Genomic DNA, 18,007 nt, shown 5'->3' with positions numbered 1-18,007 from the left:
TTGTTTGCTTTTACTCATTGAGCTCATTGAAATTTGATCTATCATAAATCACTTCTTAACTCTTAACTTTTCTTTTGATATTCAGGCCTCTTTGCTAACACCATTTTGGTGAATTTAACCCTGATTTTTGATTTTATTGGTATTCTATTATCTGTCACATCTCTTTTTGGATTCTTTGCTTACCCATATTTCAGACATGAGACTATATATCTTCTATTTTAATTTTTAGTTAATTTTGTTTTTGTTAAAGTCTCCGAAAAATGTTAAAACTTTATTTTGAAACCTTATAAATTACCAAGTTTGATGGGCATGATAAGAATGAAGATTAGCTCAGTTTTAGAAACACAAAAGCACCAAGCGCTTATAGAATGAGAAGAATCAATAACAATTTTTCTTTATTTGCATTACTTATAATTTACATATAATTTGTAAAAAAAAATAACTTATTAAATAACCTAAATATTGGATTTATGAAAAATGGAATTGAGGAATTAATGAACAAATTGAACTATTAATTGAATAACTAAATTTGAATAATATGAAACAATTTAATAATTTTTTAAAAGAATGAATCTGCAATATGAAGTTATTTTATGAGATATATTTAATATTTAAAATTTTATAAAAGATATTGCAAGATAAATTATTAGATGATAATGTGATAATTTATTAAATGAAAATAAATTTGTGGGTGATGATACATGAATTATAATGAAAATTTAAATATTGAGGATCTTATTTTATAGAAATTTTCAATTCCGAAAATATTTGAAATTTTTATAATGATATTTTAGTATATTATTAATTTTTTATCATGAAATAAATATTACAAAATTTTTATAAATTAATTAATCGACAATAAATGTCAATAATATTTAGTGAATAATATTCTTTATTCGAACACATCCAATAATATTCATTGTGAATACCAATATTTTCATACTTTTTTGGTACTTTTTATCAAATTTTTTGATATGGTGCTACAATACCCGTGGTTGAAATCGAACTCGTATTCAAATACGATAATTGATCATTGTCACAGCAGCTTAATGCTATGCCTTTATAGTTTCTTAATTTTTATTGTTTTAATTTATTTTTAATTTTTTGTCTTTATGAGATATCTTCATTTAGCAATTGATAGCTAATAGAAAGATCTATCCAGTGGCGTCGCTAGGGGAAGGGGCGTGCAGAGGCTCGAGCCCCCTGAAATATTTGAAGAGCCCCCTGAAGCAAAATTTTTTTTTTAATGGCTCCTTAATATCCCCTTGAACTAAAAATGAATTTTTTTGATAGCTACCTGAATGATTTTTTTATAATTCCATTAAGTAATATATAGATTTAATTTATTATTTAGAAATTAATAAGACTATTTTAATTTTTATTAAATGAATTCTATTTAATTATTAGATTAGATACTTACATATAAATTATATTTTCACTATGTCAACTCGCAATCAAATTCTGTATTAAAAATATAATATCAATAACTCAATAAATATTAATTTAGCTTTAACAATTGAAGTTTAATTGACTTTTATTATTTAAATTATAACCCTAATTAAATAAATATAATCATATATTATTTCAAAATTCCGAGTTCAAAATGACTAATCAACTGTATATTTATTTTTAAATTTAATTATCATATCTATTCCTAAAAATATTTTCAAGATCCAAATAAGTATAAGATATTACTTTATAAAAAGTAAATAAATAGAGATATAGTTTATAATCCTCTATTATATACAGTTGATTATAAAATATTAGATAAAATGTCACTTTTATAGACGTATTTGACAACTATATAATATATTACAGTTAATATTATAATAAATTTTACTAATAAATGGTTTTGATAATAAATATAGTAACAATAGGCATTCCAGTATTTAACGCCATCTATTTAGTTATAAATTATTTTAAAAATTAAACATTTTATTATTCATCCTGCAATAGATATAATAAATTTGATTCTTATATTCTCTTATCTATTTTTTTCTTTTTCGAAAAACTGTTTCGAATTAAATTTTTAATACAAGTATATTTTTGATATTATTACAAACTACTATTATTTTAAGATATAATATCGACAATATAAAATCTTAATTGCTTTCTTGATATCATTCTGGTCCTTATTTTATAGTTAGAAAATGTTTCATTTCTAATATGGCATTGCTGTGTGTAAATAACTCCAGGCTGCAATATATTTGCATAATTATTTCTTTCAAAAATTTTTAGTGTTTTAATTTTATTAATTTATCCTACATAAAAAATTGATATAAGTTTACATAGTGAGTGTCATAGCTATTACTGCAAATTAACCAGTGTATATTATTTGTGTTGCTATGTAATTTAAGGTTATTAAAACAACGGCTGAGAGAATATGATTGCAAAACAATAATGGTCAACTGTGTAGTCGTTTATATATCAGTTAAAATGGAAGATAATCTTTTAGAAATTTAATATCTCACGATAATTTTCTCGATTACTTATCTAGTTTCCAGGCAGCTCTAACCACCATATAGTTTCATGATTTGGACTGGTCGTTAATACTCTTTTCTTTAAAAATTGTTCATTTGGTAGAAGCCTATAAAATTCTTTCCTTATTCGTTTATTGTATAAAGCATTGTCTAAAATGGTAACAGAGAGTTATACTAGTTTGATAACCTTTTGTCAATGTAAGTTGCTAAGAATTATATTATTGCATTAAGTGGTTTTTTATATGCCACTTTATTTTGTATGCATAATATAATAAATGACAAAATATGAAAATCAGAATAATTGTTCAGAGTTAACTAATTTTAAAAAAGTATAATATATTAATATAAAACCCGGCCGAAGACCGGGCAAAAGCGAGCCGAAGGCCAACAAATTGGGAAATTAGGGGGCTTCGCCCCCTATAAAAATTTTTTAGTTGAGCCCCCTGAGATTGTAAAGGCTAGCGATGCCCCTGGATCTATCTAAGGCAGGTCAAACACTCTACCTTAATGGGTAGTAATATTGTAAACATAAAATATTGAAAGCTAAAATAGGAAAAAATATATATGGCCTAATTCGAAATTATGATTTTAAATAATTTTCGATGATTGTTTGTTTGTTCATAAGTATAAATGGAAATAGAAATATGAACAACCAATGAAAATGTGAATTTTATAACATGAGTCAGGGACTTGTTTATTTTTGGCTTCCATTTTTAAAATAAACAAAACAACATTTATAAAAAAAATTATAAAATGGAGAAATAGAGAAATAGAGAAATTTCATTATAAGATGATTATTTAAAAACCTTTTTTTTATATAATAAAAATTCATACTAATATAAATGTATAAGTAAAGTAAATAATAAGAAAAAATCAATGATTCATCTAAAAAAATAATTCAAATAAATCAAAAATTTACGAAGAATATTAAAATATTTATTTTATGAAATATATATAAAAAAATTACCACTTTATTTTCAATGATGAGAGAATTGCAGGTAGTATTTACCCAGGAAGAGGTTACAAAAAAAATAAACATTCTCAATAGACTTATCTGAAGGTTTAAATATATTTAGGCCCATATCTAGATCTAATAAATTTAGATAATGCCAGCTTTTACATTATATTGAAAGTAATAACTAAACTTAATAATCACATTGTCAATAGGTTGGTACATAATTTAATAGATCTAGTCTTTGTTGCACTACTAATAGCACTTCAAAAACTAAATAAGGGTTTTGGGACAATCGCTATAAGTATTTTATTCAGAAGAATATTTTATAATTCGAAAACTAATAAGAGATTCCTTATCTGATATTTTCACACCTAATTAAAATCCGAATATGAAAGATGAATGCAAAATCGAAAGCTATTTTGCTAAAATTAATCTGGAGACTTTCAGATCATTTCAACTCATTAAACCGCAAATTATAATCTAGAGTTTTTCCAAAAAATATCTAGAATTCAATAATTACATACAATCTAGCTATGGAACACCATCAATAACCGAAAACAAAGATTTTGTCAATGCAAGGACACCAGCAAGGTAAACCTATAGCCCCCCCCCTTGTTCTATTTATCCATAAATAAAATTATTAATAATATTCTAATTCATTGTAACCTAAATCTGAATATTTGGTAGAAAGATGATGCTTCAGTGTCAGACTCTATAAGCGAAATAATTAAAACCCTTGACATTATCATACTTAGTTTTCAAACAAATTTATAATAAATTTATTAAAAATATAAATTTATTTCAAGAATAGAATATTTTTCTTCAAACATAGTTCTATTTACTCCTATCACCAGAGACGAAATATGTGTTCTTGTGTCATCAATATGCGGTTAAGCCAGTATATAAACATTTTTAGAAAATTATTCTAACATTATAGCAAATATCCTTATAATATGGCCCCTCACATTAGATCTATGATATTATTAAAAACTTCCTAAGCATTCCCAAAATTTTTTACCAATTCAGATTCACAGAGGCATTTCTACATCCTGAAATTTACCAAATTTATAGGATATTTTCAATCTATAATGTTGTCAGAAAACATAGTTATACTCCTCCCACAAAATCTGAAGGATTTGGGCTATGCTCTCCTATACCTCTATTAATTGTATATACTAACCATGAACATATTTTGAATTTCATCAAACAGGTTTAACTGTGTTGACAAATTATTCTACAAAGGTTCACAAGAATGGGATGCAGCTATCGTGTCACACTCCAATGACAGATTAACTCCTTAGTTCAATTGTTATAAAGATGTTCGACTATGAATGGCTACAGGATCTATCTAAGCAGAGCTATAGGATCATTTCCAAAAGATACAGAATTTATTGAGTTGCAATCAAGTTTTGGGTCTTGAGTGTCGCTGATTGTAGTGGTTACTAAAATTAATGTTTGTGATTTAATATAGTGATTATATAATTTATGGAATTATTTAGTTATCAACATTTTTGATTTAACACTAAATAATATTGGCATGATATAAAAATAAAATGATATGGACGATCTTGAATAAATATGTTTTATAATTACTAAATAAATTTTACAAAAGTTAATAAATTTTAATATAAATTAACCTGGGATTGGAGCTCTGATTGTAGTGGTTACTTAAAAATATTTATTTATTATATGATTATTAAAAATAGAATAAAAATTAAACTTTTTGATATGTGAAAATAATATTATATATGCTTTGAATAATTATAATTTATATTAATCAATTGTAAAAAAGTTTCAAAATTTATAAATAAGCATATAAACCTAGGGGTTGAGTTTTGCTGATTGTAGCGGTTACTAAAATTATTATTTACGGTTTTATATATTAATATGTAACTCTTTGATCTATAAATAAAGAGAATGACATCATATAAAAATAACATCATATGGCCGATTTTGATTAATATTTTTTAACTATTTAATCAATTTTAAATAACGTTTTATAATTAAAATAAATATAAATAAACCTGGAGGTTGAGTTTCGCTGATTGGAGTGTTTACTAAAATTTGTTTTATGGTGAAATTATTTAATTATCAACTTTTTGTACTAACAATAAATGATATTGGCATCTTATTAAAATAAAAGATATTATCAATTTTATACTTTCCAAATTTAAATAATTTGCTGATTGTAGTGGTTACAAAAATAATTATTTACGGTTTTATTTATTAATATATAACTTTTTGATCTAAAAATAATAAGAATGACATCATGTAAAAACAGAGCCGCAGCCACATTGGGTCTTTAAGGGGACAGCCTCCTCCCTTCCCTAAAAATATTTGGTCCATAAACCTGGCCCCTAGAAAAAATCTTTGGACTCCAAAAATATTTTCGCACCCCCCACCCCCTCACCATCTCATCCAAATATAGTGAAAATTTTTGTAATTGATTATTGTAAAATAAATTTAAAATATTTATTTAAAAAATATGTCTAGTTTGTAAATTTCTTTCTATTATGTTTTACTCTTATCCATTAATTCATTTTTATTTTATCATTTTCATGTGAGTTTGTGTATAATATATTACGTATCATGTTTAAATTGTACATCAATTATAACTATTTTATTTATTAAAGTTCAATCACAATATTATTTTTTTAATATAATCAGTTATTTAAAACAGCGGTGAATATTTTAGAATTATAAAGATCATCTAATAATTTCTATTTTAAGCTGAACAAATGTCAAGCAACATCACAACCACTATAATCTATAACAACAATTTTGGTAAGCCAACATATTAATCGAAATCGTTTACTACCTTAAGTCAATATTTTATTTGATGCTATTTCATAGCAAGTTACCTTTACCTGGGACTGGTTTAACAAAAATTACGAATGGTGCAAGAAAGAAAGAAGCTCTAAATTATAGAATTTTGAGAATTGATTTTTTCACACTCTTAAATATTTTTTTTTATTTCTTTTTATCTTCACATCTTATAACATAAAATAATAATAATCGCCGATTTTTAACAAAATATAATATATTTCTTTTTAATATTATTTTTTTTTATCAATTATTTTTTATATAATAAATAAATATTTTATATAATACAATATGTACCCCCTTTCAAGGTAATACATGCCACATTTTACTGTCATAACTATAATTTAAAAAAATTTTTTTAGATTCCTTTGAATCAAAACTTCGCAATATTGAAATTCTCTTGGTATCGACGGAGCGAAACTTCATATCGTTGATGTTCTCTTATATCGACGTTAGCGAAACTTCATATCATTGATATTTATTGATATTATTGTATCGTTCATTTCTGACGTATACGATTTGATATTTGATTAAACTATTGTTTTGATTGTTATCAAAAATTATCCTGGTTTATTAATCATAGCTTGATTGATCTATGGCATCATTGGTAAATCCTGATCATACTATTTTAAGCTTGGTATTATTACATATTTTTTTAAAATTGCATCTAAAATGTAATCACTCTTCATTCCTTTTAACATTATCCCAGATCAGATACAATTATTACTCTTTTTTTATAACAAGAACTTAAACACTTTAACAACATATTCAAAATACCCCTTTTTTTTACATAATGAATTACACAAAACAACAACATTTCATTATATTATTTCTTTATTCTTACCCTTATATTTTCAATTATTTCCCTATTTTACTACCAGTCTTTTCGCAATTTATTTCTTCTCTTCTCAATACCGCTAACAATTTTTTATAATATTCTATTTTTACTTCTTAATTCTTTAATAATTAATTACTTTTTATAACCAATAATTTTATATTAACAAACTTATTACAATCCCAACTCATATAAATATTTTATTTTCCCATCTTCTTTTACCAATATAAATAAAAAAAATTAAAACAAGTTAAACTTTAATACAATGACCTTTCTAATACCATCCACATATTTTACTTCATGATTTTATTACTATAACATTTTTTAATAAAAATAAAACAACTGCACGTGTACATCTAATTTTTACAATTATCTCATTAACAACATTAATAATAACATTAATCAAATTTTACAATATTAATATTTAATACATTATTTTCAAGAATTACATCTAACATTTTACAATTGGACTAAGCGATCCATAAGCATTTTACCCCTCAAAAAATATATTATATAATTCTATAATTCCCTCAGATAATTAGTTTACTATTCTCATATATATTCTTAAATTTTTCCTTTAATTCCTTCTTTTTTACTACGTCTTCATACCCTTTCTTGTTCTCAATTATTTTCAATGCTTTTTGACCCCTTTATTATCTTCCACTCTCTTTTAAATAAATATCTACCTTATAATCTATGAAACAACTCAATTTTTCCTCAAATAAATTTTTATACTTATTTCTTAAATCAATCATATCAATCATTAATAGAACTAAATCCTCCTTCTACCACACTTTCATTTTTTATTTTTTTTCTCACCAATTTCACCGGAAAATTTTCCGATACAGGTAATTTTTCCCTCTCCAAATTTGAATCTTTATAAATTTTATCACATTTTATATAATTATTCATCATCTTCGATTTCCCTGAAATTATTTCATTATCTATTTCAAAATTAAAATTTTCATCATCAATTCCCAAAATATTATCAACTTTCAGATCAACCGAAATATTATGAATTTCCAAGTCAATATTTTTTCAATTTCTTGACTTTCCAAAATATAATCAATTTCCAAATCAATTGAAATATTATTAATTTTCAAATCAATATTTTTTTCAATTTCAATATTAGGTATTATACTTATGTCAATTTTCTTATCCAAAATATCAAGTTTTTCCTGACCCATTTTATCACTCATAATTTCTTTATTTTTCTGAATTTCCTTAGAATTATTAAATATATTTTTAATTTCACCACCTTTTAGTATTTTATTTTCCAAAAATTTATTTTCTCCTTTATCACAAATTTCTTGATTATTATTTACCATATTCACTAAAATTATATTTTTCATCATTTTTCCCGAGTTTTTAACATCTAACTCTTTTACAGATTTTTTATGGTGCTTCAATATTTTTTTTATCATTTTTCCCTTGAAATATATTCAATAAAATATTTTCTAATCCAAATTTTGATATCCTATTCCATTCCAAAACTGTATTAATTTTTTCTTTCAATATCCAAAGATCCAAATTTATTAATTAGTTATTTATTAATACCGGTCATCTTTAGGGATTTCCATTACAGCTTCATCAAGGATAGCTCTAAAGTCATCTTTCACTTCTTCCTTGCAACCCGTTTGAGGAACATATACTGATAGGATGTGTAGTATTGATTGACCAATGCAGAGTTTTATCTTCATTAGTCTATCAAAGATTTTTGACTTCTACTACTGAGGATGTTAGATCTTGACTGAGAGTGATGCCGATACCGTTTCTTTTGCTAACATTTCCATTTTAGTACAATTTATACCCATCTTCAATCATCAAAGTCTTCTGTCCTTTCCATTTCGTCTCTTGTATGCACGCTATATCAAATTTTCTCTTGTACAACATTGATGCCAACTCTCTCGTCTTACCTTTAAGCGTCCTGATATTCAAGCTTGCTAATCTAGTCTTTGGTGGTCACTTAAATGCGCATGTGAGGAAAGCAAGAGATAGCTACAAATAGCATCATGGTAGTTTTGGATATGGAGAAAGAAAATATAAAGGAGAGTACGTACTAAAATTTGCGCAAGCCTTCGACCTTGCCTTAACCAACACCTACTATAGGAAAAAGGACAGTCATTTAATAACACATGAAAGTGGTGCAAGGAAAACCCAGATAGATTACATTCTTATCTCTCGCAGAAGATTAAAAGATGTAATAAACTGCAACATCATCCCAGGAGAAGATATCGCCGCACAACACTAGCTACTAGTCATGGATTTACACATCTCAAATTAATCCACTTTAGAAAAAAAAATTGAGAGAATAACAAGGAGAAAATAGGGCTAAATTATTTACAATTTTCAAATAATTTTGGATAAATGATAGGTTAATTGTTTTAAAATGGAAATATAAATATGTGCAGCAAATGAATGCGCCCTCTTATAAAATGAGTCAAGGACTTGTAAGTAGCCTGATATAAATAAAAAAATAATTAGTCTAATAAATAAATATTATTTTAAAAGTTGAAATGACGTTATAAAAAGATTAAACAAATTTAAAAATTGCTTTTAACTTTTATTTAGAATAAATAAAATTATTTAAACTATAAATACAAGGTCAGAATATCTAAGTAAAGTAAATATTTAACGAGAATTAATGATTTATCAAAAAAAATTTAAAAAAGTATAAAACGATTCAAAAATTTGGAGAGAATTTATAAATATTCCTTTTCTAAAACTTATTTAAAAAAAATCACAACTTCATTTAAAAATGTTGAGAAAATTGTTAACACTTTTGCTATTCCTTGGATCAATAATTATATTTAAGAAGAGTACTTATTTAATTTTATTTGATACAATTATTACCTATTTTAATTTTAAAAAAAATATATAAATAAATTAACATATTTCTTTTTATAAAACTTAATATTGTTTAAGGAAACTTTTTGGATTTAAAAAAAATCTTTATCTCCCTGCATTTTATTTTATAATTTAATATCAGCAGATAGCATTTAAACAAAACTATTATCCTTTTTAAATTAATCTCATTAATAGAGTTAAGAATTGAAACTAGAAATGATTTTTTTAAATTTTATCAATTGGAAAACCTCTTTAAGTTCAAAAATGATTGTAAAACGGTGAAAGATACAACATGACTACTTTAAATCCATATCCAGTCCGTCTTTTTCAGTAACCCCTGTCTATAACGGAGTATTGGAACCATCTATAACTCCAATATCCAACCACTCATGCCATGCACCGATAAATATCTCGATCATAGCTATATCGAGGTTTTGAAAATAAAACAATTGAGAATTTAATTCGTATAATATGGATCACTGTTGGATAACAAAATGCTATAAAAAGAATTTCTTTTCTAATTTATTTTTAAATGATTATTATATTATATTTTAAAAAAATAATAAATTGAAATTAAAAAAAATTTATATATTCTGAGATTTTATTGAAACTACTAAAGATTTGAGATACTATTAATAAAAGTCATTTTCAATACATATTACTTTATGCAAGTCTGAAGCTATTAAATCCAAAGAGAGCACCTAAGTATTTAATCAAGTGAAAATAAATAGGGCTAAAGATCTTCAATAATATTTAAGCTGAAAAAATCTGCTTTATAATATCCAACCCCAGAATAATTCTATGTTTCTGCTAAATTGCTTAATAATGATTTGTAAAAGTTATATGTTCCCATTAAAATTTTATTGGTAGGAAAAAACATAAATTGTCAACCCACAAAATAATAAATCACAAAATTTTGGCAATCAAATTGTTAAAAATTAGCTCGTAAATTAGATAAAAATATTGTTTTTTTGGCGAATAAAATATAAGCCCAGGATTATAAATAAATATTTGTAATCAAATCATTAAAATAGACCCAAATAAAATAAAGTAATATTATTTTTAGCGCAATTTGAAAATTTGTAAACAAGTTTCTAAAAATAGATCCGTTAATAAAATAAATGTGAAATTATTTTTGGAGAGTAAATGATAATCCGAATGAAAATTTTTATATATAAATGAATTTTCCAGATACAATAAAGAATATAATATAATAATCATTCATCCAAAATAAATTTTAAATAGCATAAGATATTATTTTCATGGTATGACGAAGAGACTAAATTTACTCTTTTGCTCAGTGCCTTCACACTATTGTAAAATAAAATTATAAATAAAAATGAAAATATAAATATAAATACTTTCAACATTTATTGGTTCCGAGAAATATAATTATCTTATTTCAACTAACAAAGACATAATTTCTGGTGTTAATGTTGGTTCTAATTCTAGTTATGAACTTTTTTAATAAGCAACAATACTAAAAACTTTTAAAATGTCTGAAAAAAATAAACCTTTATCAGTTCAAATTTAAGTTATCGGAAATAAAAGGGGATTCTGATTCTAGCTCCCAAAAATTTTGAAAGGGGAAAGGATAAGAGTAGTTAAAAAATAATCTTCAAATAAATTAATTAGCAAAAAACAATTTATTTCTTCAAATGCTATATTATAAATTATCTCCTATTTATTTACATTATATATTTGATTCGTATAAATAATTTTTCATGCATTATACTATTAAATATTCATTGAATAGATCAATTATATAACTTTTGGATACATCCAAGTTATAAGGGGTACTCTAACTACTAACACTTATAAAATGATAGCTAAAGTTTATGAAACGATGATTTTATTAAATACTCAAATGGCCATCAATGGATTTAAAGAGATAAAATTAAAAAAATATAAATTTGCAGGTTCCCATTCCTTTTTAATATAAAGTAAACTTTTTACTTATCAAAACTTTTAACCTTATCCTTTTAACAAATGGGGTTGACGAGATTTGCTTTCAGATAAAAAGTCAGGGTAGCATTCAGGTAAAAATTTCTTAAATTGCTGTACTTTCTTAATGTAAAAAGCCCTCTTTTCTAATCTTGAGATATATTTGTTTTATTGCAAATCCATGCAAAAATGGGAATATTTTTGAAGCTAATCTAAGATTTGTAGCGAATGTGATTTATAAAATTAATAATAATTTTTTTTATTTATTTTAAATATTGTTTGTTAAATTAAAAAAGATGGGCGGCTTCTAATGAGTGGAAAATTAAAAATCTCGCTGTAATATAGATATTATACTTACCCCTTTTATAATAAGATTAACCAAAAATATTTTAGTTCTATGGATGGGAGGAAAAAGGGGGGTCATTATATTTCGGAAGAATTTTGACACTTTCCCAATATTTAGTTACTGCAATTCTGACCCGAAAATTATAAAAAGGGTTTTGTTTCCAACTCCTTTAAAATTTTAAAAGGATATTCAAAAATTGTATTATCCAATTTTTATAATTATAACAAAGGTGTTTATTTGTTAGGATGTAATATATAAAATATGCATACCGTTAACATAAGTGTTGTAACATTGTCTGTTACAATATCAAATTTTTTTAAAAATCCATTAAGTCTTGTATCACGGGTAATTTTAACTGGCGGATTAATTTTTTCGTCCCGATTATCTACTGTACCAACTCCTCCACCATCGGAAGATGGTATTTTCTTTCCAAGCTCAGTATAAATGTTTTTATCTAACACAACCCAAGTCAACGAACTAATATATGGTTTGGATATACTTGCATCTTAAAGATTAAAATTTAAAAATTGAAATAATGAAGTATACAAGTAGCAGATTTACTTTTAAAAAATATTAAGAAGCAAGAATTCCTACAGATTCCAACGAGCAAAAATATTAGGCAGAAAATTACATGGTTTTTCATAATTATTAAAAAAAAAATTCAAGACCTAATTTTTTGAAATTTACTATTAACTCTTTACATCTTAAAATACGATTTTAACAAAATAATATCTTTCAAAATAAATGAAACGTTCTTTACAAATAATTTAAATTTTAAAAATTTGCCATAAACTCGAGTATACCTACTACAGAATTTTGTACACCCTTGTCATGAATAGTTTTATGAAATAATTTTAAAAATATTATCACTATATATAATTAATTTAACTGCATTTTGCCCAGCGGAATGATAAAGCACCTTTTTTACAATTTGGCAAGATTTTATATGATACGGTCTTACGCCCCATCGTGTCTAAAAATAAATAAATAAAATTATTATTTTCGAAAATATTTAAAAATCTGAATTATATTTAAGGATTTTGTTAAATAAATATACACATCACATAATAATTATATTATACAATAAACATAAATATGGTATGGTTATGTATAATTTATTTCTTAATCGATTATACCCGTTCTTATAAAGGGAATCTGGATTATTTTCCCATAAAATAGGATTTGTAGGGATAATAATAATTGTTTTACTATATTGTTATTTTTACATTGAATCATTTACTGAGTGCGAGCATTAATTGATAAGAAAGAAAAGCCGTCACACTTTGAATTACAGATAACCGTGAGTAGAACATTGTAAGTGGTTTTGTTAAAAATGTTGACTTGGGATAAATTTTTAAAACAGCCCAATTGAATCAAATAATATTATGTAAGTCTGGAGGTTTTGTCCGATGGTAGAAAGATTTAGACATCTATTTGTCAAATCTGGCTATTTAACATCACTAATTAGAAATATCCTTAATTTTTATCAAATTTTTGTATATATTTTCATATAAATAAATTCAAAGATTTATGATAAAAACTGTTTGAAATTTACAGTGTAGGTGTCATAAACATGCTGAACTTAATTTCTGGTCAAATCAGATTTTTCAAATTTATAAATCTCCTCCCTAAATGATATTAAATTCAGAGATGACGTATCCCGCCCAATAGATGTCATATCCCAATAAGACATATACATATATAAAAGGCATGTTTATGTACAAATAAATATTTTACAAAAAAAATTGTTTATATATTCACTATTTATTAGGGAAAAAGTGATAGATTGTAATTATATCTATTTGAGATGCTATACAAAAAAGAAATATGCCAAGAAATACTCACCCCCCCCCCTTTCTTTATTACTGAAATGATTGAATTATAAATATGAGTAATTAAAAATTATATTCACATAATTCATAATTTATTTTAGAAGCAAAGATGAATAAAAGCGTTTTAACACAAATAATATAGTTAAAATTATTATTTACGAAAAATGAAACACCTGAAAGAGAATGGCACCTCTTGGAATGAAAACCAATAAAAACAAGATTATAATAAACCAAACTCAATTAAAATAAACTTTGATAAAATTTTTGCCAAATTGATTTATATAATCTTTATTTAATAAGTAAAAATGATTAGATTAATTTTAACATCTGACTCTAAAAGAAAAGCCAGAAAAGAACTTAAATTTGAAAATATGGTTTTTATATCAAATAATTATAAATTACATTTTAACTATTAAAATAATAAGTTCAATATAAAATTACTCTAAAATAAACACCACAATTAACCAAGAGCAAGAGTAGGGCAGAATTATCTTGGTCATTTATAACCTTATATCTTAAAAAAAATTATTATTTTAGGTATTTGAAAAAAAAAATTATATAACATAAAAAATGAGTAAATTCTATCTCTAGTTATATTATATAATTCGTATCTTCAATTTATAGATAGATTTTTGTTATGTTTAATTTTTAATGTCTATATATTTCTATTTTTAAGATGTGTGATATTTTTTTTTATTTGAGTTTATTTTAAATAATATCCGTTCAAATTATAGGCAATTGTATAAATATAATTTACCATCTTCTTCATTCCCTTTTGTTAGATCTATGTTAACACTTGCGCCTCCAGTAGTTCTAACAATATTACAACCATAAGAAGCTTTAAGATCATAAAATATAAATAAATAAAATTATGCATTATTTTTAATTAATATAATTGGGGATTAGAACCAAAAATCTGGGTTCTGTTAAGTAGTCCCAAAATTATAAAGAAGTTTTTTTCTTCTTTTTAGTTCTTATTTGAATTCTTAAATTTGACCAAGCTCCGTGTCTCTGATTTTATTTCAATTCCATATAAACAATATATATCAATATCATATTTTTGAACTTGTTTTCCAATTAATAAAATTTAAAAAATAATTGTTTATGGTTTTAATTCTTAACTCTATTAAAAAGGTTAATTTAAAAAGGATAATTGTTTTTTTTAAATGCTAACTGATATTAAATTTTAAAATAAAATGCAGGGAGATAAAGATTTTTTTTAAATCCAAAATGTTTAAACATTATTATGTTTTATAAAAAAATATATAAATTTATCTATATATTTCTTTTTAAATTAAAATAGGTAATAATTGTATCATATAAAATTAAATAAGTACTCTTCTTAAATTTTATTATTGATCTATGGAATATCAAAATTGTTAACAATTTTCTCAACATTTTTAAATGAAGTTGTGATTTTTATTTAAATAAGTTTTAGAAAAGGAATATTTATATATTCTCTCCAAATTTTTGAATCTTTTTATACTTTTTTAATAATTTTTTTTGATAAATCATTAATTCTCGTTAAATATTTACTTTACCTAGATATTCTGACCTTGTATTTATAGTGTAAATGATTTTTTTTATTCTAAATAAAAGTTAAAAGCAATTTTTAAATTTGTTTACTCTTTTAATAACGTCATTTCAACTTTTAAAATAATATTTATTTATTAAACTAATCATTTTTTTATTTATATCAGGCTTCTACAAGTCCTTGATTTTTATAAGAGGGCGCATTCATTTGCTGCACATATTTATATTTCCATTTTAAAACAATTAACTTATCATTAATCCAAAATTATTTGAAAAGTGTAAATCCGAATTTAGCCCGATTTTCTCCTTGATATTCTCTCGATTTTTTTTTCTAAGATGGTTTGCTTTTACTAATTGAGGCCATTGAAGTTTGATCTATCATAAATAACTTCTAAACTCTTAACTTTGCTTTTGTTATTCAGACCTCTTTGCTAACACCATTTTGGTGAATTAAACCCTGATTTTTGATTTTATTGGTATTTTCTGCCACTTCTCTTTTTTGCTTCTTTGCTTATTCATATTTCTGACATGAGACTATATATCTTCTATTTTAATTTGTAGTTATTTTTGTTTTTGTTAAAGTCTCCGAGAAATGTTAAAACTTTATTTTGAACACCTTATTAATTACCAAGTTTGATGGGCATGATAAGAATGAAGATTAGCTAACATAAGCATGGATATTATTATTTAATCTTTATCATTTGATTCTGAAAATTCAAAATCAAATGAATTATCATTAATATGGTCAAATATGATAAATGTTTTACATTAACTAAAGGAACTAATCCAATGCTTACCAAGTATAAAATGTGGCCAAAAAGTATTATATTGCCAAAATCTTCAGGTTCCAACGACATTTGATTTAAATTAATTATTTGATTTTATATGATATAACTAGATTAAATCATTAAATTTGCCAACAGTAACGATAGTTATTTTGAAATTAAAAAAAATTAGTAGTTTAAAATATGGTCAACCATTGATAGGCGCCGTATTAAATGGGATTAATAAAAGGTATTAAACCTATTACTCTCAATTAATTACATATATTTAATTTTTTCAAATATTTGAACATATATTTAAGGATAAATATGTTCTTTCTGCAATTACACATACAGCATTCAAACTTCAATGGCCATGGATAAAACTTCCACTGAATAAACCTATTAAAAATAAACTTCTAGCGCAATGAAAAAAATGCTATGAAAACCCTAGAGAACTGTTAATTTCAAGATATCCTTTTTTTTTGTCGAGAGTAGATAATGGATTGGAGGAGGATATCTCAATTTTTTAAAAATAACAAAACAATATGTTTTTAATTAATTCTCTACGTTAAAAGAGCTGTTTACTAAGTGTAATACCGCAATCCCCGCATCTGCCCCTGTAGAGCCCGTTTTTAGTATAGCTAATGCCTTATTAACTGCCAAGTGTTCTTCAGATAAATATTTTGAAAAGAATTGTTATTAAAATTTAAATAATTTTTTATAAATAAAAATAATTTTATATTCGTTATATTATAATTATAATTATATTATCAAAATATAACTATATTATTTTTTAACATGGCTAAAATATATTGTATTAAAAAATATAAGTTAATTTATATTATATTAAATTTTCAAAAAATTTATCATAAAATTTTGAACGGTTTTATGAACGTGAACGCGTTCCTTTTTTTGAACATGAACTTGAACGCGTTCGAGAAATGTTTACAGCACTAGTATATTCATATTATAGTATTATTTTGTCATACATTAATAAATTTTTAATAAAAATAGCAAAAAGTTTTTATGAATGCTTAATTATTTATTTTATTTTAAAAAAATATTGGCCCCTCAAGTAAGCGCCTAGCTCAAATATTTCACCTACGGCTCTTTGTAAAATTATATAATTTGGCAAATTTTAATTAAATAAAATTTTTAACTATTTAATCAATTATAAAAAAGTTTTAAAATTAATTAATAAATAAACCTGTAGGTTGAGTTTTGCTGATTGGAGTGGTTACTAAAATTATCATTTAGGTTAATATAGTGATTATATTATTTATGGAATTATTTAATTATCAACTTTTTTGATATAACAAATAAGAATGGCATCAAATTTTAAAAAATTTTTAAATTTGTAAAAAATATATAAACCTGGAGGTTCAGGTTTGCTGATTTTAGTTGTTACTAAAATAATTATTTACCGTTTTTTAGATTATTTAAAATATTTATATATAACTCTTTGATCTAACAATTATAAGAATGATGCAATCTAAAAATAACATTATATGGCCGATTTTAAATAATAATTTGTAACTAGTTAATCAATTTTAAAAAAGTTATAAAATAATTAATAAATATAAACCTGGAATTTAAAAAGAACATTATATAACGATTTTGAATAATTCCAATTTATATTAATCAATTT

General features: G+C 23.9%; 2 protein-coding genes across 2 annotated transcripts in view; both read right to left on the bottom strand.

Annotated features, from left to right (window-relative positions):
- The window catches only part of LOC135926664 (mucin-17-like), a 114,917-nt gene extending 106,496 nt beyond the window's left edge, over positions 1–8,421 (bottom strand). The window contains exon 1 of the mRNA XM_065462593.1: positions 8,235–8,421. Coding sequence (XP_065318665.1) covers positions 8,235–8,421 — 187 coding nt within the window. The remainder of the gene's footprint in view (positions 1–8,234) is intronic.
- A 2,706-nt stretch (positions 8,422–11,127) lies between these two features.
- Positions 11,128–17,761, bottom strand: LOC135926609 (uncharacterized). Its single transcript, XM_065462538.1, has 6 exons — positions 17,734–17,761; positions 17,567–17,599; positions 14,820–14,900; positions 13,120–13,203; positions 12,500–12,735; positions 11,128–11,251 (listed from the first exon to the last, which is right to left on the bottom strand). Exons 4-6 carry the CDS (start codon positions 13,196–13,198, stop codon positions 11,201–11,203), a joined length of 366 nt encoding a protein of 121 aa, XP_065318610.1. The 5' UTR covers positions 13,199–13,203; positions 14,820–14,900; positions 17,567–17,599; positions 17,734–17,761; the 3' UTR covers positions 11,128–11,200.
- Between the last annotated feature and the right edge of the window lie 246 nt (positions 17,762–18,007).

This window comes from Gordionus sp. m RMFG-2023, chromosome 3, assembly GCF_954871325.1.
Source record: "Gordionus sp. m RMFG-2023 chromosome 3, tfGorSpeb1-WG-v2, whole genome shotgun sequence".
Lineage (NCBI taxonomy): Eukaryota > Metazoa > Nematomorpha > Gordioida > Chordodea > Parachordodidae > Gordionus > Gordionus sp. m RMFG-2023.
This window is presented reverse-complemented; position numbering and strand designations above follow the sequence as displayed.